Genomic DNA, 26,599 nt, shown 5'->3' with positions numbered 1-26,599 from the left:
GTCCCGGTCGGGGCACCGGATTTTGTCCCGGTTGCCCCTCTTCCAGGCCAGCTTTCTGCTGTGGCCCGGGAGTGCAGTGGAGGATGGCCCAAGTGCTTGGGCCCTGCACCCCATGGGAGACCAGGGTAAGCATCTGGCTCCTGCCTTTGGATCAGTGTGGTGCGCTGGCCGCGGCGGCCATTGGAGGGTGAACCAATGGCAAAGGAAGACCTTTCTCTCTTTCTCTCTCTCTAACTGTCCACTCTGCCTGTCAAAAAAAAAAAAGATTCCTTCTAGCTAGAAATTAAAAAAAAAAAAACAACCAATACAGTGAAGAAGCAACCAACAGGAAGCTTTTGCATGGGAAAGGAAATGATCAATAGAGTTAAGAGACGTCCAACAAAATGTGAAAAATTATTTGCAAGCCACCTATATGACAAATGATTAATATTACAAATATACCAGCAACTTTAAAAATTCAACAAGAACAAAACCCATCCAGTTGAGAAGGATTCTAAGGATGTCAATAGACAGTAGTCAGAAGAAAAAAAAAAACTAAGAAATACAAGTGGCCAACAAATATATGAAGAAATGCTCAACCTCAGTAACCATCAGGAAAATGCAAATCAAAACCATAATGGGATATCCCCTCACCCCTGTCAGAATGGCTAAAATCTAAAACATAGAGAGTTACAGATGCTGGAGAGGATATGGACAAAAGGGGACACTTACACAGTGATTAGGGGGAAGTAAGTTAATTCAACTATTGTGGGAAACAGTGTGAAAATTAAAAGATAGAAATAGACTTGGCATATGATCCAGAGATTCCCACTTCTGGGAATATACCCAAACAACTTGAACACAGTGTATCAAAGAGATAGCTGCATCACCATGTTCATAGCAGCACTGTTCACAGTAGCCAAAAGAGAAATCAACTGAGGGGTTGGTCATCAGATGAATGGATAAAGAAAATATGCATTTGTATATTTTATATACATCTTATATACATATACATTTATATATTTTGTATATAGCTGAACGTTATTCAGCTATAAAACGTAATGAAATTCGATCATATGCAGCAAAATGCACACAACTGGAGGACATCATGTTGAGTGAAATAAGCTGGACACAGAAAGACAAATATCATATGTTCTCTTTTATATGTGGGAGCTAAAATTCAAAAAACTAAAAAAAGAATAAGAAATGTCTGTGTATCAGTATTGCTGCATATATATATATATATATATATATATATTTGCAAAATTTTGCTTTATACCTGGGTGAAACCAATGGTTAAGAATGTGATACTACTATAGTTTTAATGATCTGTGATTACTTAAAAATTTATGGCATGTTGGAGAAATGGTCATTTTCCCAATCATTAACTGTTTATGGCCATTGTCTATATTCCTACTAAACCAGGGTCTTTTTTTATTTATAAATTTCTTATTTGGCAAAGCAATAAGCCTTTTTACTGTAATGTAAATTTAAACTGATAAGAACAGATACTACACTTGATCTTAGCCAAAAGGCTGAGAAGTGATGTGTAATGTAAATTTAAAATATGTTATCTCAAAAACTAAAATCTAGAAAAAGAGAAGGAAAGAAGGTAGGAGGGAGAGAGAAGAGAGTGTTAAAAAGTAGAGTGCAGCGGCCAGCACTGTGGCATAGAGGATAAAGCCACCACCTGCCATGCTGGCATCCCTTGTTGGGTACTGACTCGAGTCTTGGCTGCTTCATTTCCAAAATACTTCTCTGCTATGGCCTGGGAAAGCAGTAGAAGATGGTCAAAGTCCTTGGCCTGCTGCACCCGCATGGGAGACCCGGAAGAAGCTCCTGGCTCCTGGCTTTGGATTGGTGCAGCTCTGGCCATTGCGGCCTTCTGGGGACTGAACCAGCAGATGGAAGACCTCTCTCTGCCACTGCTTCTCTGTAACTCTGCCTTTCAAATAAATAAATAAATAAATCTGAAAAGGAAAAAATATAGATGGCACTCCAAAACTCAATAGCAAGACCAATGTGAATAAATGCTCTTCACCACTAATCATCAGAGAGATGCAAACTAAAGCTATAAAGAGGCTTCACCTCAAACCTGTTAGAAGGGATATAAAAAAACACAAAAGCATGGCTGGCATTGTAGCATCTCATCCCCTCTCTGTAACTCTGCCTTTCATATAAATGAAATAAATCTTTGAAATACATAGAAGTAATAATTGCTAACAAGGATGAGGAGAAAAGGGAATACTTGCACATTGCAGGTAGGAAGGTAATCTAGTGCCAATATAATGAAAATTGTTTGATTAAAAATTAAATATAGAACCTTCATACTATCCAGCAGTTCCAACTAAAGGATGTGAAATTTGTATGTGGAAGGGACATTTGCATTCCCATTTCAGTGTGTACAGATATCAAATCATTCCCTTGTAGACATACATCTACATAATTTAAAGTCATGAATTTCAAAATGAAAATACACATGTAAGGCATTCCATTCTATTCTCTGAAAAGTGGGAGAAATTAGATATGACCACAGGAATTAAGTGACTGATAACTAACACGGTTCCTTTCACTTGTCACATTGAAACCACTGATGCTGAGAGCTTGGTGGTTCAAGCTTCTCAATGGGGAGAGCATCAGGCTGATGGGTGGGGAGCTCAGCTGTGTGGAGGGGTAGGTGTGGGGATGAACTTCCGCCTCCCTCTGGAATGTGGCTTCTTCACATATTAATCAGGAAGCCCATTCTTTTTGCAGCAGGATATTATGGCCCTGGGAGTGACATCAGACACGGTAATGATGAGGATTCCTGTGGTGCATGAAAGGTCATCGTGACTGATGTCAGCCCTTCACCTTTTGTCTACAGTATCATGTGGGAAGATGCAGCTGGGTGCTTTGGTCATACCAACTTTTTCTAACCCTGCCAAATGTCTCAAAGCTGTCTATTCACACAACCCTTGGCCACTGTGCACACTGTTTAATAGGGCTGCCATCCCAGGATGCAATGATTGCCAAAGCCTTGTTGGCCTATAATGCAACCCTAGAGGCTGGAGGTAGGAGAATTCAAAACATGTTTTTCCAAAGGGTTGTCCTCCATAATGGAGGGCAACAGGTGCAGAGCCTCAGGCAGGTGGATCCCCTGAGTTTCTGGATGAGACAAATGGCAATCCTTAAAAATACAAGGAACCCAATGGAGCTCTGATCACTGCACGTTCACAGCCAGGTCTCAGTACTGTGCATTCTGCATTCTGCTTTTAGCTGTGCTCTGGTCTAGCTCACTAGACTGGCACACAGGTTCCTATAGGCAGAGGGCACTCATCAATACCTAGAATCAGCTGTGCTCTACACAGAGCTCCACTGTCATTGCTGATTGAGAGCCCTCAGACCTGATCCAGCCCTGTGTCTCCTCCTCTCAGCTGAGACTCGGGGCTCTCACTATAAATTGGGGAGACAGTGACATGTCATTGCCTCTGATTTTTCTCTACCTACTCCTGCAGGTTTTATATAATTCACAGGTCAAGGATGATTGGAACTGCCTTGATTACCTGAAGCCAAGTGTCTTCAGAGATGGAGACCTAGTGCTGGGAGTGTTTTTTCCCCTATACTACATGGAACCAGAAAGAGAGATGATCCAATTATCCTTTTTACTCAAGCCTGAGTATAAAGTGGTGGCATCTTGGTAAGTTCAAGGTGTGTGTATGTGTGTTTTTAAAGTTTTATTTAAGGGAAACATATTCATGAATTTCATATATGCAGAATCAGGAACAGCAATCCTTCCCTCCCCCCTGTGCTCCCACTCTTCTTCCTCTTCCCTTTCCCATTCCTACCACTAATTCTACAAACCTATTTTCAATTTTCTTTATACTCATAAGATTGACCCTACAGTAAGTAAAGAATTCAACAAATAATATGAGGGGAAAAACCCACTGTTCCTCAACAGTAATCCAAGGGCTGTAAATAATCATTTAATCTCAAAATGTCAATTTTACTCCTATCCATTATATTTTAGATATTCTATATCTGTTAAGTGTTGTTATGCCTGCATTTGAGTACATGCTCGTGTCTGTGTGTGTTCAATACCTCTTGAGACTTCTGACAATTCTGCACAGAATGGCAGAAACACAGTTCCATGAAAGCTAAGGTCCTCTCCTTTCTTTAACATTTCACTACCTCTTATTTCCATTTGCTTTCTGACTCCTTCAAAGACAGAGGAGAGGCACTAAGATTTTTGTGCCTACTCCATTGGCCAGGTATGTGTGATTAAGCCCTGAGGTTCTTGGAGTCAGTGAGATGGTTGGAAGCTCAGGTCCTCTATTGCTAGCACCTGTGGAGGGAGCACACTGGAGTCCTAAGACCATGTCCCAAGGTCAATGTTGGGAGGGCCTCAGTCTAGGTAGCCATTGCTGACAGGGGCGATACTTCTTTTGCCTGAGACTTGAAGCCATGAGGCAGACCCTGTACCCTCACAGATCAATAATTAAATCCTACTACACTAGAGGCATCTGGACCCTGATCCTGAAAATCAGAAGCAAGGGAAATAATCTTCCATATGTGTTTAATGGCTTCTTCTTGGAATCTGACATTTTCTTCTCCAGAAACAATGCAGAAACTGCATGCATTCTGAGCTTTGCATCAGTGGTGTGTCTTTCTGGTAACTGATCACTGTGTTTGTGCTTAAGGTGGGGCTTAGTAGAAGGCCTGTGTCTGCACACTTTGTTGGTGCCAACAGTGGAGTTCGCTTCTCAGTCGACCCAGAGATCCACATACTCCTGTGTTAGGAGAGAGTTTTGAAGTGTGCAATTTGTTTAAACGATGTGAGTCTGTCCTTCTCAGTTCTTTCTGTTGTATAACACTTGTTACCTCTGCAGGTTGTGCTGTGCTAGAGAGAAAGTGGGGGTGCTGATCTTTGGGTCAGTATCACACCTTGTAATTTCTCCTAACCCGTACCATTACATTCTTGTTCTTTTTCAGTGTTTCACTTTGAGTTTCCTTACCTCTTTGTATTTTCTTCATTGCTATTCCCAATGTGAAATGGTACATGTGATGGAAAACGTCTCATGCTTGCGGATTCTCTGCTTAGGTGGCAGCTAATGTTTGCTTGCATTCTGATGTTCTTTATTTCTTTTTCATTCTCCTTTTTCTTGTTACTGTTTCTGACACTATACTAAGAGTGTTGAAACTGAATGTCATTGCCTTCTTCCAGATCTGAGGGGAAATGATTTCAGATTTTCCCCATTCAATATGATTTTTTAAAAAATGTAGATTCATTGCAATTTTGATTTATGTTCTTTCTGCACCTAGTTTGGTAAGAGTTTTTTAAAAATCATGGATGAATGTTGAATGTTATCAAATATTTTTCTGCATCTATTGCGATGATCATGTGATTTTTTTCCTTCATTCTGTTGATGTGATTTACTACAATATGTGATTTGTCAATATTTTTTTTAATTAAACTTTTATTTAATGAATATAAATTTCCAAAGTACAGCTTATGGGTTACAATGGCTTCCCCCTCCCAAAACTTCCCTCCCACCCACAACCCTCCCCTTTCCCACTCCCTCTCCCCTTCCAATCACATCATGATTCATTTTCAATTCTCTTTATATACAGAAGATCAGTTTAGTATATATTAGGTAACGATTTCAACAGTTTGCCGCCATATAGCAACACATAGTGAATAAAAAAATACTGTTGGAGTACTAGTTATAGCATTAAATAACAGTGTACAGCACATTAAAGACAGAGATCCTACATAATATCTTTTTTAAAAAAATTAATTAATTTTATTTTTTTTATTAAACTTTTATTTAATGAATATAAATTTCCAAAGTACAGCTTATGGATTACAATGGCTTTCTCCCCCATAACTTCCATCCCACTCACACCCCTCCCATCTCTCGCTCCCTCTCCCATTCCACTGACATCAAGATTCATTTTCAATTATCTTTCTATACAGAAGATCGATTTAGTATATATTAAGTAAAGATTTCAACAGCTTGCACCCACACAGAACATAAAGTGGAAAATACTGTTTGAGTACTAGTTATAGCATTACTTCACCTTGGACAACACATTAAGGACAGATCCCACATGAGGAGTAAGTGCACAGTGACTCCTGTTGTTGACTTAACAATCTGACAATCTTGTTTATGGTGTCAGTAATCTCCCTAGGCTCCAGTCATGAGTTTCCAAGGCTATGGAAGCCTTTTGAGTTCACGACTTCAAACTTATTCTGACAGGGTCATAGTCAAAGTGGAAATTCTCTTCTCTTTTCAGAGAAAGGTACCACCTTCTTTCATGGCCCTGTCCTTTCTACTGGGAACTCACTTGCAGAGATATTTCATTTAAGTCCTTTTTTTCTTTCTTTTTTTTGGCCAGAGTGTTTTGCCTTTCCATGCCTAAAATACTCTCATGGGCTCTTCAGTCAGATCTGAATGCCTTAAGGGCTGATTCTGAGGCCAGAGTGCTTTTTAGGACCTCTGCCATCTATGAGTCTGCTGTGTATCCCGCTTCCCATGATGGATCCTTCTCTCCCTTTTTGATTCTATCAGTTATTATTAGCAGACACTAGTCTTGTTTGTGTGATCCCTTTGACTCTTAGACCTATCAGTGTGATGAGTTGTTACCTGAATTGATCACTTGTACTAGTGTGATGGCATTGGTACCTGCCACCTTGATGCGATTGTATTGGAATCCCCTGGCACGTTTCTAACTCGACCATTTGGGTCAAGTCCGATTGAGCATTTCCCCAAATTGTACATCTCCTCCCTCTCTTATTCCCACTCTTATATTTAACAGAGATCACTTTTCAGTTAACTTTAAACACCTGAGATTAGTTGTGTGTTAATTACAGAGTCCAACCAATAGTATTAAGTAGTTCAAAAAAATACTAAAAGGGATAAAGTATTACATTGTACATCAACAGTCAGGACAAGGGCTGATCAAGTCACTGTTTCTCAATGTGTCCCTTTTACTTCAACAGGTTTCCTTTTTGGTATATGGTTAGTTGTCACTGATCAGGTAAAACATACGATATTTGTCCCTTTGGGACTGACTTATTTCACTCAGCACAATGTTTTCCAGATTCCTCCATTTTGTTGCAAATGACCAGATTTCATTGTTTTTTACTGCTGTATATTATTCTATGGAGTACTTTGTGGAGTTTCTGGCTAGATGATGTGTCTATTGATGACAGTGAGATATTGAAGTTTATCACTGTTATTGTATTGCAATCTATCTCTCCATTTATTTAAAATGATATTTGCCTTACATATTTTTTTATTATATATACCTATATATTGTTATTTCTTCTTGCTGCGTGAATACTCTTATTAATATATAATCTTCTTTGTCTCTTTTTTAATTTGTAGAATGAAATCTGTTTTTACCTGATATAAGTACATCTACTCTTGATAATTTTTTCTTTCTATTTGTATGTAATATTTTCTGCAACCCTTCACTCTCAGTGAATGTGATATCTTTAACTGTGAAGTGAGTTTCTTATGGATAATGTAGGGTTGGGTATAGTTTCTTTTTTTGTTAAGATTTTATTTACTTATTTGAGAGGTAGAGTTACAGACAGTGAGAGGAAGAGACAGAGAGAAAGGTTTTCATTTTGTTGGTTCACTCCCCAAATGGCTGCAATGGCTGGAGCTGCGCTGATCTGAAGCCAGGAGCCAGGAGCCAGGAGCTTCTTCCATGTCTCCCTCACGGGTGCAGGAGCTCAAGCACTTGGGCCATCTTCTACTGCTTTCCCAGGCCATAGCAGGGAGCTGGATTGGAAGAAGACCAGCTGGGAGTAGAACTGGCGCCTATATGGGATGCCAGCACTGCAGGTGGAGGATTAACTTACTGCGCCACAGCACGGAACCTGGGCATATTTTCTTTTCTTTAAAGATTTATTTATTTATATATTTGAGAGGTAGAGTTACAGACAGTGAGAGGAAGAGAGAGAGAAAGGTCTTCCATCTGTCAGTCCATTCCCCAGATGGCCACAATGGCCAGAGCTGTGGCAATCTGAAGCCAGGTGCCAGGAGCTTCTTCTGGATCAACCACATGGGTGCAGGGGCCCAACAGCATGGACCATCATCTACTGCTATCCCAGGCCATAGCAGAGAGCTGGATCAGAAGAGGAGCAGCTGGGACTAGAACCAGTGCCCATATGAGATTCCAGTGCTTCAGACCTGGTCTTTAACCCACTGCAACACAACGCTGGCCCCCTATTGTTAACTTTTGACAATATGACTGCAACATTCCTTGTGGAATGTCTTTATTGGTTGAGTCTGTTCAGGGTTGAATGTCCTTTATCTGGATGTTCATATCTCTTTCAAGACCTAGGAAACTTCCAATTATTATTTAATTCAGGAAGTTCTCCATGGCTTTTTCCTACAATTATTCCTGTAACAACGAATGTTTGTTACTGATTGATATCCTACATATCACACTGGTCTTTTCATTATTTTTTTGATTGTATTATTTCAAAAATCTACTCTCAAGATCAGCAGTTTGTTTAGATGGAATGTGGAATGTCAGCTGACTTTGGTTCTTGGTGAGCCCAGGATTGTAATCTCTAAGTGATCTCTTCAGGTATGACCAATGTCAGCAGTGTCTACGAATCCCACAGTTATGCAGTCTGCAGCAGTTCATGGGGGTATTGGTAAGACTTTGTGGTGGCTTTGAGCTTCCAAATGTGTCTGTCTTCAGGCCCCAGAGTTAGCTGTGAATTGCAGAAGGGTTTGTGATGCCAGTAGCTACATTTTTAGATTGGATGGGACACATATGTCTCTCCCTTGTCCCAGGCTTGCTGGAACTTGGCACCAATAGCTTTGTCCCTGTAACTGGGTGATGTGAGTTGGCTTTTCCCATATTTTCTGGCAGTGTGTGGGTAATAGTGGGGTTTATAGTACCAAAAGCCCCAATTCTAGCACTGGGGAATTTGAACGGGATCATGCAGTTAAATGGAGGCAGAATTTTGCCTGGTCTTGCAGGCTGTTTAGAGGTGATCTAAGAACTATAGTGCTAATAGTCTCAGTACTGGAACTACCAAGCAGGAAGGATATCTTTTGTAGGCCCCAGGGTAAAAGTGTAGGTTGTGGTGAGGCATACACATTGTCAGCCAAAGACTTCCATCAGTGCAATGGAAATAGAGCATTTCACACGTCCCACAGGAAAAGCAAGATACTCCCAGGACTTAGAGAGCAATAATTGCAGTTCTGGTACTACTGGGTGCAGCTGAGACCTGGAACCTGGAGAACCAAGGACCAAGTGGTAAGAGATGCAGAAGGGGACTTCCTAAGTTCTGGTTTTCTGGGATTGTGTATTGGCTACTGCCAGTTGGCTCCAACACACAAAAGCAGAAGAGAATTTCCTGAGACTGTGTGTGAGAGGGCATAGCTCCAGGCCTGGTGCCCTGAGTTTTCACTCAACCTCCTGGGAATGTGGTCCTTCCTTTGTTGTTCTGGTTTTTTATTTTCTGTCATGGAGCAAATGTTGGCCCTCTCTAGCCATCTTGAACATTATTTCTTATATCCTGAATCTCTGCAAGTTTATGGCAGTGTCATTGATTAGAGAATTCTTCACTTTATTATCAGATACTGGAAAGATTAGTCCTGGTAAAGCAACCTCTGTATGGGCTTTGGTGCCATGTGGGGAATAAGGCTATATATGTCACTTTAAAAAAAAGATTTATTCATTTATTTGAAAGTCAGAGTTACACGGAGGGAGGAGAGGGAGAGAGAGAGAGAGAGTGAGAGAGAGCGAGAGAGAGCCAATGGTTCACTCCCCAATTGGCTGCAATGGCCGGAGCCACACTGATCCAAAGCCAGGAGCCAGGATCTTCTTCCAGGTCTCCCACTTGGGGGCAGGGGCCCAAGGATCTCGGACATCCTCTACTGCTTTCCCAGGCCATAGCAGAGAGCTGGATTGGAAGTGGAGCTGCCGGGTCTCGGCATATGGGCATCACTTTTTTTTAAAAGATGATTTCTTTCTGTTTTTCTTTAAAGATTTATTTATTTATTTGAAAGGCAGAGTTACAGAGAGGCAGAGGTAGAGGCAGAGACAGAGAGAGAGAGAAAGAGAGCAAGTGAGCGAGATTCTTCCATCTGATGGCTCACTTCCCAGATGGCTGCAATGGCTAGTGCTGCAGCGTTCTGAAGCCAAGGAACCAGGAGGTTCTTCTGTGTCTCCCACACGGGGGCAGGGCCCCAAGGATATGGGCCATCTTCCACTTCTTTCCCAGGCTATAGCAGAGAGCTGGATCAGAAGTGGAGCAGATGGAACATGAATCAGCACCCACATGGGAATCGGGCACTGCAGGTGGTGGCTTTGCTTGCTATGCCACAGTGCTGGCCCCAGTACATGTCACTTTGATACTTATGACCTCTGAAGGTTTTCTACCAGCTCATAGCAGTGTTTACATGTTTACCTCAGGAAAGAAAGAATTCAGCTAGTCATATTTCTCCTGGTAGCATGTGCTACAAGTAGCTCCAGGGTGAATAAAAATTCATTTCAAAAAAGAAAATCATAGCAATAAGGTAAAATGATGAAAGTAAAAAAAATTATTAATGCTCTTAATTTATCATTTAAAATAATGTAAGCATTGGGCAGGTCTTCAAAGCCTAATTTTTGTGTTGGATCTACTTCAGGTATAACAAATAAGTTCTGTATATGAGCTAAAATGTGTTTGATTAAATGTTTCCATAAAGGGAACATTTGTTTAGACAACAGAAGAAAACTTCGAGTTTCATATATAAGATTAATGCACACAATACTGTGTGACACACGTGCAAACTCATTTTTCCTAAATGGAAAACTATGCCTTCTGGAAACTGTAAAAATTCTTCATAAATATTTAAAATAAAGTGAAATTATATATTAGTATTAAACCCAACATTGAAACAGAATCAATGCAAACCTCCAGTCTCATATACCTTATTAAGAAGTGAGATTTTTCATAAGATTCAAATTAGGATGAAATGTAGAAATTAGAAAAAGTTCAGAAAATTCCCAGGAACTCATATTTTTTGGCAAAAAGTGCAGAGAATGTTCAATGTGAATTGGCGAGGAGGTGAAAGGACAACAAAATGATATAATTTGGGTTTATATCACTTAGAAGTCCTAAATCTATTATTTTTACTTGTTGAACTATAAGTATAAATAATCACTATGTTCAGGATTATAAAGTGAATTGAAAGTTTGTTATTAAAAATTAAAAGTGAAAAAAGAAAGGAATAAAGGAAGAGGGAAGGAGGGAAGTGTCATGTTGTTAGAATTGTGTCTTTGAAATACACAATTTTATCATTTCTCTTTATATTATAAAACATGAAAAAAGAAGTCCCTAATCAAGTGCTTATTTTAAAAGTAAATATAATTTTTAAGGATTTATTTGAAAATCAGAGTTACACAGAGAGAGAAGGAGAGGCAGAGAGAGAGAGAGAGAGAGAGAGAGAGAGGTCTTCCATCTGGTGGTTCACTCCTCAGCTGGTCGCAATGGCCGGAGCTGTGCTGATCTGAAGTCAGGAGCCAGGAAATTCCTCTGAATCTTCCATGCAGGTGTTGGGGCCCAAAGACTTGGGCCATCCTCCAATGCCTTCCCAGACCATAGCAGAGGGCTGAACTGGAAGAGGAGCATCTGGGACTCAGAATGGCACCCATATGGGATGCCGGCACTGTAGGCAGTGGCACCACCCAGTGCACCACAGTACTGGCCTCCAAAGTAAATATAATTTTTTTTATCTTTTTTTTTTTTTGACAGTCAGAGTGGACAGTAAGAGAGAGAGACAGAGAGAAAGGTCTTCCTTTTGCCGTTGGTTCACCCTCCAATGGCCGCCGCGGTAGCGCACTGCGGCCGGCGCACCGCGCTGTTCTGATGGCAGGAGCCAGGTGCTTCTCCTGGTCTCCCATGGGGTGCAGGGCCCAAGGCCTTGGGCCATCCTCCACTGCACTCCCTGGCCACAGCAGAGAGCTGGCCTGGAAGAGGGGCATCCGGGACAGGATCAGTGCCCCGACCGGGACTAGAACCCGGTGTGCCGGCGCCGCAAGGCGGAGGATTAGCCTGTTGAGCCATGGCGCCGGCCCAAAATAAATATAATTTAACAAGGCTTCTTTCTCAGGAGCTGATACATCAGAGTAGAAAATTTCAGAAATGGCACATGCAAAATTAATTTAGGTGAATGTGGTTAGAGAGGATAATATTTCAACAATTGGCAAATCAGTTGTCATTTAAACTTTTAGAACTAACAGAAAAGAAAAAGTGCATCTTGACTTCTGTCTTCGAGTAAAACTCAGATTCCATATTGAGATACATCAAGGCTTGTCTAAAAAGTTCATGCAGATGAATGTGTGCATAGGCAGTTTGCTTCTTCCCCACATCTGCACTGAAGAACTCATTCATTTCCCTAAATATGACCTCTTCATAGGTGGTTGTGGAAGAACTACCAACATGTCCTGGCTTTTCACTTTGCCATCCAGGAGATCAATAAGAATCCCTACTTACTCCCCAACATGTCCTTGGGTTACCAATTCTACAATGGTTTTCCCAGTGATCAGTTCACCTTGTGGAGCACTCTGCACTGGCTCTCAGGACAGGGTATATTTGTCCCTAACTACAACTGCAAAAAACAGGACAAATCAGTCGCCATCATTGCAGGAACCACATCAACATTTTCTGCTGAAATTGGAACTCTTTTGGAGCTCTACAAAATCCCACAGGTATGTGTGTTCTGAATTTCAGAGAAGAATGCTTGAACCTCCCCTAACTCCATTCTCACCTATGTCAAAAAGGCAATGTGGAAGCCAAGAATACATATCCCACCATGATTTAAAGCAGGAAAACTCTGGGCTGTGACATTATTAACAGAGGGATGGAGAAGGAAGAAAGCGAAGGGGCAGTGAATGCTTAGAGTCTCCACTCAGATTCCTACCTAGGGCCAATATATCCATCCCCTACTACTGGGCTTATTGACTTCATTGTACTCACAGCTCAGTGCCTCAAAGGAAATATCCACAGCACCAAGCAGTGTCCTGTCCTGGGTGGCATCCACAGGTGAAAGATACAGATGTGGGGATTTAAAGACCTGGACATTTACTTTTTCTTTGAGACATCACAGAGGGCCATGCCTTCCCTAAGACTGCTAAGAGTGTTGGAGGCTCAGTTCCAGTGACATAGGTGTTCCCAGACTCCCTCTTCCAAACCTCCCTTACTCACCTGCCCCCAATGATTTCTTCATAGGAATCCCAGTGAGTGTTCAACTATTTACAATTCCTGATGTCACAGATTGTTTTTTGTAACTATTGATTTAAGAGGCAGAAAGAAACATAACAGAGGTCTTCCTTTCATTGCTTACTTACTGATGTGTTGGGGGTCTGGCCATTGCAGGCCCTGGTTCTATAAATTCTTTTCAGGTCTCTCATGAGGGCTAACTATTTCAGTTAATCAAGATATCACAGCTACCTCCCAGGGACTGCATTAGTATCTCAGAGACTTTTGTGAGATCCAGTACACACCATCAGCAATATGGGCACATTGCTGCCAGACACAGACTTCAGTCACATAAGAGGATTCTAAGCCAGAAAAATTATTTCACCAAAAATCAGAGTGGATAATTTTGATTTTCATAACAAGTTATTGATGTTGTGAAAAGAACTGAACTCATGTATCATGAGAGCCATACAAACTTTGTCATAGTTTACATGCCACCTTTGTTCTGACCCACACTGGGTGAATACGAATGTAAGGATACTATTGGGGCCAACGCCATGGCTCACTTGATTAATGCACTGCCTGCAGTGCTGACATCCTATATGGGTGCCGGGTTCTTGTCCCGGCTGCTCCTCTTCCAGTCCAGCTTTCTGCTGTGGCCCAGGAAAACAATGGAGAGTGGCCCAAGTGCTTGGGACCCTGCAACTGCATAGGAGACCAGGAGAAAGTACCTGGCTCCTGGCTTTGGATTGGCATAGCTCTAGCTGTAGCAGCCATTTGGGGAGTGAACCAATGGAAGGAAGACCTTCCTGTTTCTCTCTCTCACTGTCTAACTCTGTCAAATAAATAAAAAAATAAAAAGGATACTATCTTGATGATACTGCATTCAAAATTTGTGCATTCCCAGTTTGCACTGCAGAATGTGAAGAGAAAATAGGGATATGACACATGTTCATGCTATCATATTTCTTCCAAAGGCAAAGGGCATGAGAAGTATGGTGTTCTCTGGGTGCAGAATAACAGAATTCAGCTATCTTTAGAGCAATCTTTCTTTTTATCCAGTAATATTCTCCTCAAAGGCCTCCCTTGGAGAGAATATCTCAGCCTCACCCAAACAGATGCAATTGACAGTCATGACTATTTTGGCTTTCAGATCACCTATGGCCCTTTTGATCCTCTGCTAAGTGATAAAGACCAGTTTCCCTCACTCTATCAGATGGCCAACAGTGACAGCGCTGTGGCTCATGGAATGATCTCCTTGTTGCTGCATTTTGGCTGGACTTGGGTGGCGCTCTTTGTATCTGATGATATGAAAGGAGAGCAGTTCTTTCGGTACTTCGAGGCAGAGATGGTAAAGAAAGGTCTCTGTGTGGCCTTTACACAAAAACTCCCTGCCACTAAGAGACTGTATGCCTCCACTGATATCACTTTCATGACGAGGATCAACCTTTCTTCTGCAAATGTGCACGTACTCTATGGTGAAGTAAGGAGCCTCATCAATGTGGACTTTGCAGGAGAGTACTTTCTAACCATGGGCAAGGTGTGGATCATGGTAGCAAAGTGGAACATTGTTGTGCATGAGACATACCGTGCACTGCACTCTTTCCATGGAGGCTTCTCATTTTCACAGCACAAGGGGGAAATCCCTGGCCTCAAACATTTTCTCAAGACAGTGGACCCTTCCCACTACCCAGAAGACTTTTACTTCACTAAACTGTGGTTTCACATTTTCACCTGCCTACCTTCTGGGTCACAATGTGGAGAAATAGGAGACTGCCCACCAAACACTTCCTTAGAGTTTTCCCCAGGAGACATTGACATAATGACCATATCTGACTCTAGCTATTTCATCTACAATGCTGTGTATGCAGTGGCCCATGCCCTCCATAAGATGTTTCTAGAGAAAGTGGAAATGGGATCTCCAGGAGATGCAGCTCAACCTAAGCTTCTTCCCTGGCAGGTAAACCTCTTCCAGAGCAGGGTGGTCATGGAGCCACTAATGTCATTTACACATTTTTTTTTACAGAAGTAGAACTCCATGTTTTTTGTCATATACTTCCAAATAAAATGTAAAAAGTTAATTAATCAAATCCTCAACTAATAGTCTATAGGAGAGACAGAGTGAGGAGAAACCCATATGGTATCTATTCTAAGTACTATTGAGGTATAAAATTTTGTGTATATAGAATTGAACACATATCATACATAATTTGTCTTAAGTTGGATCCACAGGGACCTCTAGACATTTTTAGTTTTAGAAAAGTGTATATCCTTAAAATAAACTAGGCTTAAATGTCAAATTTTTAAAACACTAATAATCTGACTTGTAAGTTTACTTTGTTGAGCCCTAGAAAGAGCTCAGGTAAGAACACAATTTTTTTTAAACTTTTATTTAATGAATATAAATTTCCAGTGTACAGCTTATGGATTACAATGGCTTCCCCTCCCATAACTTTCCTCCCACCCGCAACCCTCCCCTCTCCCGCTCCCTCTCCCCTTCCATTTGCATCAAGATTCATTTTCAATTCTCTTTATATACAGAAGATCAATTTAGTATAAAGATTTCAACAGTTTGCACCCACATAGAAACACAAAGTGAAACATACTGTTTGAGTACTAGTTATAGCATTAAATCACAATGTACAGCACATTAAGGACAGAGATCCCACATGAGGAGCAAGTGCACAGTGGCTCCTGTTGTTGACCCAACAAATTGACACTCTAGTTTATGGTGCCAGTAACCACCCTAGGCTGTCGTCATGAGTTGCCAAGGCTATGGAAGCCTTCCAAGTTTGCCGACTCTGATCATATTTAGACAAGGTCATAAAAGACAGAGTGAGGATAGTAACCAATGATCCTAAGAGTGGCATTTACCAGGTTTGAACAATTATACAGCATTAAGTGGGGAAGAGGACCATCAGTACACACATAGAACACAATTTGTTACCATAAAAAAATCATCCTTCAGCACAGCCATCCATACAGACCCATGTTGAAGTACAAAGCTTAACTTCAATAAAGCCCCAACTAAACCTCCTTCCTGGTCAAGGACACATCAGAGTTCATGCCTAAGCTACCTTATATAATTTACTGATTGTATTAAATCACTTCCCATAATTGTAATCAGGCAATGGTAGAATGGTTCTCTTCACTTGTACCCATGAGATGATGACCACTCAAACCCTGCAAGTCTCTCCCAAGAAGAATCCCTGAGGATAGGGAGCCTGGGAATTGACTTCTTTTTGCACATGCACTGCTAGAGCATCTCTTACTGAATTCCATTTCTGGGATTTCTTCAATCTCATTATCCTCACAATCTAGTATTGACGCGTTGTGTTCTTTTGGGGGTGTCATGTTGTCTTCCTTATTCTCTATCTTGAATCTGTTCATTTGTTATTCAGCATTTGTGGAGATACTAGTTTGTTTCTTTGTTATTTCACTGTGGTGGCTTTCATCTTTGCACTATGTGTATATTAGTTGAGTGTCTGCTTTCAGGGACTACCTAGAGCTATGTGGCAGGTGTGGCCAAGAAGCTCTTTTCAATGCTCCAGTGTGAGAGCTGTATCTGCAGTGACACACCCAGGTTTGGCATAGTACATCTCTCTCTCTCTCTCTCTCTCTCTCTCTCTCTCTTTTTTTTTTTTGATCAGGGGAATGTTTGTTCTTGTCTGTTGGTGTAGACTCAGTTGAGCTCCTTTCCTCAAAGGAGACCAGTACCTGGGTGCTAGCCTCAGTGTGTATATTATTTGTCTGCACTGCCACAAGGACCACACAGAGGATCTGTGCAGCCTCAGTGTAAGCTCAGATTGCCGGCAATATCCCTCACAATGTAACCAGAAAGACCTGATTGTGCGGAGCCTCCTACAGTGATTGTCCAATGTACCAGCCACACATAGTCCTCCAATGCAGCCTCAGTGTTTTCAAATCCTAGCTCACAAGCCTCCCACAGTCATGAGCACTCAGCCCCTTGTCTGTTCTCCTCACCAGACTCAGGAGTCTCTACTTGGCTGTTTGCTGGTGCAGCTGTTAAATATGTCCAAGATGACGCCTGCTCTCTATCAGCTTGTTACAAGACGCAGTTGCAGGGTGATTGGGGAGAGAGAAAACGTGCTCCACCTTTGTTTTTTTCTCCTGTAGTTTGGCAGGTACACTATCCCCCATGGGGATCCAAGCTGGATTCCCTCTAAGCTCTTCCTGCAGCTTCTTGCCAGTGGCTTGGGCTGCTGTGGTTGGTCTCACCTCACTCTCCAGTGCTGGTGCTGAGGCTCTCAGCTGCTGGGGTCCTGAGCTGTGCATGTCCTTGCCCTCCATATAGGTCCACCATGTCCCTCCAATTTTTGTAGTTTCCTCTGCTGTTTTCTCCCAATTCTTCCCTGAGCCTGCAGTCTTTCCACTTTTTCTTAAACTATGTTCTCCTAGACTAGAGCAGCCATCACCCTCTCTTCTCCACCATCTTAATCCCATCTCTAGCACCTGTAACTTGAATGCTGTCCTTCTTACAATTATGTTTGTCCTCTAGCTTCACCCACTTCTGAAGAAAATCCAATTTAGGAACAGTGCTGGATATGACATATGCTTCCATGAAACAAGGCACGATGTGGTACAATATGATATCCAGAATATTGTGAATTTTCCTGTGGGCCTTGGGTTGATGGTCAACATTGGAAAGTTTTTCTCTAAGAGTTCACATGATGAAGCCTTGGTCATCAATGAAGAGATGATAGAATGGCCTATTGCATTCAAAGAGGTATGGATCCCTTCCAATTTCAAAGACCTACATGGAGTAGATTAAGTATGAAGCCTTTGCGTAAGCATCAGAGTCTCACTTCATATCATGGCTTCCAAATACATAGTAATTCATATATATATATATTCTAGGTAATGCATGTTGAAAGTGCAACTTGGAATAATCTGATTTATTTTTAATTTTAGCATATATATTTATGCAGATATTGAGTGCATAGAATAAAGGGTAATTAATGAAAGAAATAAGGAGATCAGTGTATAGACACATACATTCTAAGTATGTCTCTATGTATTCTGAAGGCCTTAATTACATATGGTGAGGGCCTTTAAGTTTTGATGCATGGTTAACACAGTGGATTATGGGTCAACTTATCATTCACCTCTTTGTAGATCGCATTTTTTTTTTGCATTTTGCATGCTACTCAATCATCCACATTTTATTCTTTTTTTTTCTTTTTTTTTCTCTTTTTTATTTTTGACAGGCAGAGTGGACAGTGAGAGAGAGAGAGAGAGACAGAGAGAAAGGTCTTCCTTTTGCCGTTGGTTCACCCTCCAATGGCCGCCGCGGTAGCGCGCTGCGGCCGGAGCACCACGCTGTTCCGATGGCAGGAGCCAGGTGCTTCTCCTGGTCTCCCATGGGGTTGCAGAGCCCAAACACTTGGGCCATCCTCCACTGCACTCCCTGGCCACAGCAGAGAGCTGGCCTGGTAGAGGGGCAACCGGGACAGGATCGGTGCCCCGACTGGGACTAGAACCCGGTGTGCCGGCGCCGCAAGGCGGAGGATTAGCCTGTTGAGCCACGGCGCCGGCCCACATTTTATTCTTCATAACATCTTGAGATATTGGCATTAATTTGTGTTGTTTCCAAAATATGATATTTTCTGCATAAGCTATATATAACAACAATGCATTGCACTGAAGTGATGTGTTTATCTCAGAAATTAATGGCCTGCCTGAATGGAGAATATCAGAAATGTACTAAACACAATTATTGTTTCATAACACATTCTAACCATTTCTATGCTGACCTGAATTTTTCATAGTTACTCTCAGTAGTGTGCCTCGTATCATGTCTTTTGTTCCTTTTATCTGTGATGTAAAATATTGTAATCAACTAAGTATGAGTTCATGGTCAAAGAGTTCTCAGACTTTCTAGTTTTCAGAACCATTGCCATATAGAAACCCACATTAAACATATTTTGGATATAGTGGTTCAATAAGAAGAGATAAGTGGCAGGGGATGTTAGCGGGTGATGTGTGAAATAAAAGTGATTAACTGCATTTGTAATATTTGCTTCATGTTGATAAAGTACAATGATGACCACAGAAGTTCCAAATTAGCTGCCTAGGTAATGATGACATGGCAGGTGTAGGAGGAGACACAGTGATGACCTTCAACTGAAGATCACATTTTCTTTTCTTTTTTTAAATTTTTAAAAATTTTTTTTAATTTTTTTTATTTTTGACAGCAGAGTGGACAGTAAGAGAGAGAGACAGAGAGAAAGGTCTTCCTTTTGCCATTGGTTCACCCTCCAATGGCCGCCGCGGTAGTGCACTGTGGCCGGCGCACCGCGCTGATCCGATGGCAGGAGCCAGGTGCTTCTCCTGGTCTCCCATGGGGTGCAGGGCCCAAGGCCTTGGGCCATCCTCCACTGCACTCCCTGGCCACAGCAGAGAGCTGGCCTGGAAGAGGGGCAACCGGGACAGGATCGGTGCCCTGACCGGGACTAGAACCTGGTGTGCCGGCGCCGCAAGGCGGAGGATTAGCCTAGTGAGCCGCGGCGCCGGCCTTTCTTTTCTTTTTTTTACAGGGAAATTTAGACACACACACACACACAGAGAGAGAGAGAGAGAGAGAGAGAGAGAGAGAAAGGTCTTATTCTGTTGGTTTACCCCCCAAATGGCCACTATGGCTGGTGCACCATGCTGCACTGGATCCGAAGTCAGGAACCAGGTGCTTCTTCCTAGTCTCCCATGCGGGTGCAGGGCCCAAGCACTTGGGCCATCCTCCACTGCCTTCCTGGGCCACAGCAGAGAGCTGGACTGGAAGAGGAGCAACCGGGACAGAACCAGTACCCCAACTGGTACTAGAACCCAGAGTACCGGTGCCGCAGGCGGGGGATTAGCCTAGTGAGCTGCGGCTCCGGCCAGGTCATATTTTCTGTTGTGTGTGTGGGGGAATCATTGAAATTCCTTTAAAGTGGCGATAATATGCAAAATCAAGATGAATGTTTCTCTTTTCCTTTTAGACTCCTCAATCTGTGTGTAGCCAGAGCTGTGGCCCAGGATTCAGGAAAGTGCCACAGGAAGGAAGACCTGTCTGCTGCTATACTTGCACTTTTTGCACAGACAGAGACATTTCCAATCAGACAGGTAGAAACCGTATCCATTCCTAATGATAACTCCACTGTCATAATTATACTACTCAGCCAAAAGAAGGAATGAAATCCAGTCTTTTGCAACAACATTGATTCCACTAGAAGACATTATGCTTAGTGAAATAATCCAGTCCCCAAATGACAACTATCATCATATGTTTTCTCTGATATATAGTAGTCAATATAGTATACAAAAAAGCATTGTATAAGAATGAAATTGACTTCTTAGTATTTCTTTGTGTTTTTAGCTCTTTTCTATACCCCTGTGGAACAGTGTGCTGTTTCTACATTTTACTTCTGGAATATTATGGCTAATGGTGCATTAAGCCTGTGGATATAAAGCAATTGAATTTATATTATTGTACAAGTTAAATGAAAACTAGAAAAGTAGGAAGGAGGAGTATTCTGGGAGGGAAGGGAGGAAGGAGGTATGGTTACCATCTTAGAGTTGTTTCTATGAAATATATGAAATCTGTTCTCTTTACATTGATAAAAAATTAAAAAAAGGAAAAGTAACCCAAGAATATTTGTAATGAGATTGCAGTGAACCATTGCTATGAATACACATAATCACTTGCTATCTCCATACATCTATTTTATGATCGCTATGTCTACCACATTATGTGTAGACTGATGTCTGGTGACATTCATCTTATTGGGCTCAACTGTGCTATTGATTTGACAAGACATCTTGTTTTACCCTCCAGTTCTGGGAGAGGCAGTCCTAATCTGAGCTCTTGTAGTGGACCATGCTTAAATCCAAGCAAGACATGTACAAAGCATCACCACCAAGTTTTGTTATACTTGCTTAGATGAGCAATTCCATGCATTTTCATGCACAAATACAATGTACAAGGCTGGCGCAAGTTGATACAGAAGTATTTTATTATTTTTGTGTCATATCTTTAATATTGTGCAGTGTGAAATATGAAGACACAATATCATAATACAGGATTCAGTTTGTCATCATTAAACAGTTAACATTTAAGGAATTATCTATCAAAGACAAATGTATCAAATTATGTGAACTGGATAAATACTGCTTAGAAAATGCTTCCATTATTCAAAATACAGAGTAGATAATAGTTTCTATGACTCCAAAAATAATCCTTCAATGACCATTAATGCAGCACTAGAAATCACTTAATTTTTCACAATTTAGAGAGGGAGTAGATTTTTCAGGTGTAAAGATTATAACAAAACAACATATCAGAGTGATGTGCAACACCCATTAAGTGTATGAAACAAGAAAGAAAAATGAATTACCATCATATGGGAATTCGTAGTACATCATATAGGTGCCTGTGTGTGTCCAGTATATCTGAGACAAAAGCCCGGAGCATCTGCTGATTCCAGGAAAAGAGCGTTCTCCCTGGACTGGGAATGCAGACTTACTCTAGTGCCTCTTGGTATCTGATAGAGGCAGTCTGTTCTCAAAGGGGCAGTGCGAAGGTGACCACTTTCCTAAACAGAACAAGTCAGCAATTCAGTGTCAGTGCTGAGTCTCTCTTTTTCCTCAGATGCAGAGCAGTGCATCCCATGTGCAGATCACGAGTACCCAAACCAGGAGAGAAACCGCTGCCTCCCCAAGCTGGTGACCTTCTTAGCCTTTGAGGATGCCCTGGGGATGGCTCTGGCCTGCATGGCTCTGTGCTTCTCTGTCCTCACAGCTGCGGTCCTCTGGGTCTTTGTGAAGCACCGAGACACTCCCATTGTCAAGGCCAATAACCGGACCCTCAGCTACATCCTGCTCATTGCCCTCCTCCTGTGCTTCCTCTGTTCCTTACTCTTCATTGGCCGTCCCAACACAGTCACCTGCCTCCTCCAGCAAATAACATTTGGCCTTGTATTCACAGTGGCTGTTTCCACCGTGCTGGCCAAGACCATCACTGTGATTCTGGCCTTCAAGTTTACAAAACCTGGAAGAACTACCAGGCGATTGCTGGTATCAGGAGCTTCTAACTCTGTCATTCCCATCTGCTTCCTGATCCAACTGGCTCTCTGTGGCATCTGGCTTGGGACTTCTCCTCCCTTTATTGACACAGATGCGCACTCTGAGCATGGACACATCATCCTGGTGTGCAATAAGGGTTCAGTCAAAGCCTTCTACTGTGTCTTGGGCTACCTAGGCTCCTTGGCCCTGGCCAGCTTCACTGTGGCTTTCCTAGCCAGGAACCTGCCTGACACGTTCAATGAAGCCAAGTTCCTGACGTTCAGCATGCTGGTGTTCTGCAGTGTCTGGGTGACCTTCCTGCCAGTCTACCACAGCACCAAGGGGAAGGTCATGGTGGTCGTGGAGGTCTTTTCCATCTTGGCCTCCAGTGCAGGGCTCCTGGGCTGCATCTTCCTCCCCAAGTGCTACATTATTCTCTTAAGACCAGAAAGGAATTCTTTGAAAGACTTAAAAAAAAGTGCAAGTTCTAAGGGATTCTAAAAATTTCTACTTGTTTTCCTTTCACATTTTCAGAGTTTAGGACCAAGAATCCAGGCTGCGTAGCATTCCCGATATATGAAGGAGCTAAAATGGATTTTTTAAAAAATAAATTACTTGTTAGTTGGATGTTTAGACTAGCAATCTGAGTTCATGGCATCAATTTCTGGCTCTGGTTTTGGCCCCTGACCTGGACTTTTGAGTCCTGGGGGCCCTCGGAAGGAAGTGGTGAATCTTCATGTAACTTGGTCCTGGCACCCATGTGAAAATCTAGGGTCTGACTCCCTGTTGTTGGTTGTAACCTCAGCCCAGGTACAAGCATTGGGGGTGTAGATGTGTGAAGCATCGAATAGGAAGTCTCTTTGTCTCTATCACTAACCTGTTTCTCTCCATCTCAGAGTTAGTAATGGAGTTTAGGGAAAATTTTAAATTGAGTAAAAATGAATCATGCTGTAAATTAAACCTTTGTTGCCCATCAAGGCTACAACAGCAATGTTATTTTTTAAAAAAGGTTATTTATTTGACATGTAGAATTACAGACAGTGAGAGGGAGAGACAGAGAGAAAGGTCATCCCTCCATTGGTTCATCCCCCAAATGGCCACTACAGCTGGAGCTAGCCCGATCTAAAGCCAGGATCCAGGTGCTTCTTCCTGGTCTCCCACATGGGTTCAAGGCCGAAGCACTTGGGCCATCCTCCACTGCCCTCCTGGGCCACAGCAGAGAGCTGGACTGGAAGAGGAGTAACCGGGACTAGAAACTGGTGCCCATATGGGATTCTGGTGCCGCAGGTTGAGGATTAACCAAGTGAGCCATGGCGCCGGCCCCCCTTCAGTTTCTATAAATTTACCTTTTCTGAATAATTCTGAGAAGTGGCAATTATCTATGTGTGTCCTGACTGTTGAGGAATAGCTTTCTATTTTATTCTTTTTAGTATTTTCTTTTACTTAATACCATTGGTTGAACCCTTTACTTAACACAATTATTATTAGGTATTTTAATTCAATTGAAAATCAATCCCTGTTAAAAATAAGAATGAGAATAAGAGAGGGAGGGATGTACAGTTCAGCACACTTTCCTTGGACTTACCCCTAAGGGTAAAGCTAAAAACTTGCTATGGGACTCCAAATCCCATTAAGTTGGTAAGTACCAATGCATTCTTACCAGTTAAAATTATGAGTTTAACTTCATAATTGATCATAAAAATAGGATTAAGTGTCAAAGAGATCACATAAATAAGACCAAGTGTCTGCTAATAACAATAGAGAGAATTAAAAAGGAAAGAATGATCCAACATGGGAAGCAGGCCTCACCACAGATTCATTGAATGGCACATACCCTAAACAGCACTCTGGCCTCAGAATCAGCCCTTAAGGCATTTAGATCTGGCTAAAAAGCCCAGGAGATTTTCTTAGGCATGAAAGCCAAGACACTGTGGCAAACTACGTACATGAAAGATCTCTGTGAGTGAGATCCCAGAGGAAAACATGGGCCATCAAAGAAAGAGGTACCCTTCTCTCAAGGGAGGAGTGCACTTCCATTTTGATTATGGCCTTGTCTAAGTAAGGTCATAGTTTGTGAACTCTAGAGGCTTCCATAGCCTTGGCAGCTCATGGCAAGTGCCTTGGGTGATCACCGACATCATAAATAAGAGTATCAATTGTTAAATCAACAACAGGAGTCACTGTGCACTTGCTCCCCATGTAGGACCTCCATCCTTAATGTATTGTACTATGAGAATTAACTGTAAAATTAGTCTTTAAAGAGTACTTTATACTTTGTGTGTGTGCGTGTGTGTGTGCAAGCTGTTGAACTCTTTACTTAGTATAGAGTTGATCTTCTGTGTATAAAGATAATTGAAAATGAATCTTGATGAAGAATAGGGTGGTAGAGGGAATAGGAGCAGGGATGGTTTGTGGATGGGAGGTCGGGTATGGGTGGAATAACCACTATAGTCCAAAAGTTGTACTTTGGAAATTTTTATTTATTAAATAAAGGGCTTTCTAGTCAGTATGTGGCATAGGAGTCTGGCTTCATTCAATTGGATCCAGATTCCAAACCCATCCACATTGCAGCATGCATCTTTCATTCCTCTTTTTGAAGTATAATTTTCCATTTTATTGATTTTCATCATTTTTTTTATTAGACAGGCAGAGTTGGACAGAGAGAGACAGAGAGAAAGGTCTTCCTTCTGTTGGTTCACTTCCCAAATGGCTGCTACGGCTGGTGTGCCATGCCGATCCGAAGCCAGGAACCAGGTGCTTCCTCCTGGTCTCCCATGTGGGTGCATGGCCCAAGCAGTTGGGCCATCCTCCACTGCATTCCCGGGCCACAGCAGAGAGCTGGACTGGAAGAGGAGCAACTGGGACTAGAACCTGGTGCCCATATGGTATGCTGGTGCTGCTGGCAGAGGATTAACCAATGAGCCACAGTGCCCACCTGATTTTTATCATTCTGTTCTGCAGTTTTATTCTCTCTCTCTTTTTTTTTTGGCTGAAGCTAATTTTTTTGTTATTTTTGCAATAACATAGTTTTAGTTTGCATTGTCCTCAAAGGCTTAATGCTCCACCAAACAAAATGTTCAACAAATAAGCAAGAAGACCATAGTTCTGCAAGAATATAGGCCGGGGTATAAACACATGTTTTGGTTCAGGCATTCTGAACCATCTTCACTCTAGAATGCTTCCTGGTCCTCGAAAATTTTTCTGCTCTGGTAACCTTTTTAAAATCTGTGTTAGCAGCCAGTGCCATGGCTCAATAGGCTAATCCTCTGCCTGCGGCACCAGCATACCAGATTCTAGTCCCGGTTGGGGTGCTGGATTCTGTCCTGGTTGCCCCTCTTCCAGTCCAGCTCTCTGCTGTGGCCCGGGAGTGCAGTGGAGGATGGCCCAAGTGCTTGGGCCCTGCACTCACATGGGAGACCAGGAGGAAGCACCTGGCTCCTGGCTTTGGATCAGCGTGGTGCGCTGGCTGCAGCACGCCAGCCATGGCAGCCATTGGAGGGTGAACCAACGGTAAAGGAAGACCTTTCTCTCTGTCTCTCTCTCTCTCTCACTGACCACTCTGTCTGTCAAAAAAAAAAGAGTAGAGCCATTGATATTAGAGTAGAGGCTATGATTATAAGGAATGAGGCCCCAGATGAGCTAGATAGGATCTAGAACAAAAGAACAAAAGACAAAATTTCTCATTATGGAGAACCTAAGAAAGGTGCTTTCTCTCCCTTTGGTCTGTTTACTGTGTCATGTCGAGGTAAATCTAGCTGTGTAATCATAATTTATCTCTCCTTTTGACTATGCTATGCTTACAGAAAATGTTAGCCATCCCTTTTATAAGATCTAAATTCAAATGTGCATCTTAGAGAATCCTTTAGTATAGAGTCGGTTTCTCACCTTGAAGAGAATAGAGGAATGAGGGAAGAAGTCAGGCTTAGAATAGAGAAATGAGGGAGGAAGTCCCAGATCGCTTACTGACAATACCAATATCAAATAAAAACTTAGAAAGCTATTTCAACTTTTAGATAACAACTTAGGAAAACATTTACCAGAAGGTCCAATGCCTTCTATAAATTCTAAGAATACATGTATTTGGAAACATCTTTTAAATATCTAACATGGTGTAGCTTGTTTAAGCAGCAAACTCAAGCACAAACATATAAAAATGTTTTTAGTTTCTTTGTACCAACAGATTTAAAACATCTGATACAGAGATTCAGGTCACATGGATCAAAATGTATCTTTGATTAATTTTAGCAGTTTAAATCAATGAGCAATCTTTTTATCTATAAGCCAGTTAAAACAAAGCTCTTAATAAATCTTCCCATGGGCAAACTGTTGAAATCTTTACCTAATATACACTAAACTGATCTTCTGTAT

At 41.9% G+C, this 26,599-nt stretch overlaps 1 protein-coding gene and 1 pseudogene across 1 annotated transcript; one reads left to right on the top strand and one right to left on the bottom strand.

Annotated features, from left to right (window-relative positions):
• Positions 1 to 1,400: 1,400 nt before the first annotated feature.
• Positions 1,401 to 1,526, bottom strand: LOC133750139 (U2 spliceosomal RNA; annotated as a pseudogene).
• A 7,038-nt stretch (positions 1,527 to 8,564) lies between these two features.
• Positions 8,565 to 22,732, top strand: LOC133749977 (vomeronasal type-2 receptor 116-like). Its single transcript, XM_062179346.1, has 6 exons — positions 8,565 to 8,632; positions 12,393 to 12,684; positions 14,328 to 15,134; positions 17,694 to 17,921; positions 20,170 to 20,293; positions 21,819 to 22,732. Exons 1-6 carry the CDS (start codon positions 8,565 to 8,567, stop codon positions 22,730 to 22,732), a joined length of 2,433 nt encoding a protein of 810 aa, XP_062035330.1.
• Positions 22,733 to 26,599: the final 3,867 nt, after the last annotated feature.

This window comes from Lepus europaeus, chromosome 20, assembly GCF_033115175.1.
Source record: "Lepus europaeus isolate LE1 chromosome 20, mLepTim1.pri, whole genome shotgun sequence".
NCBI lineage: Eukaryota > Metazoa > Chordata > Mammalia > Lagomorpha > Leporidae > Lepus > Lepus europaeus.
This window is presented reverse-complemented; position numbering and strand designations above follow the sequence as displayed.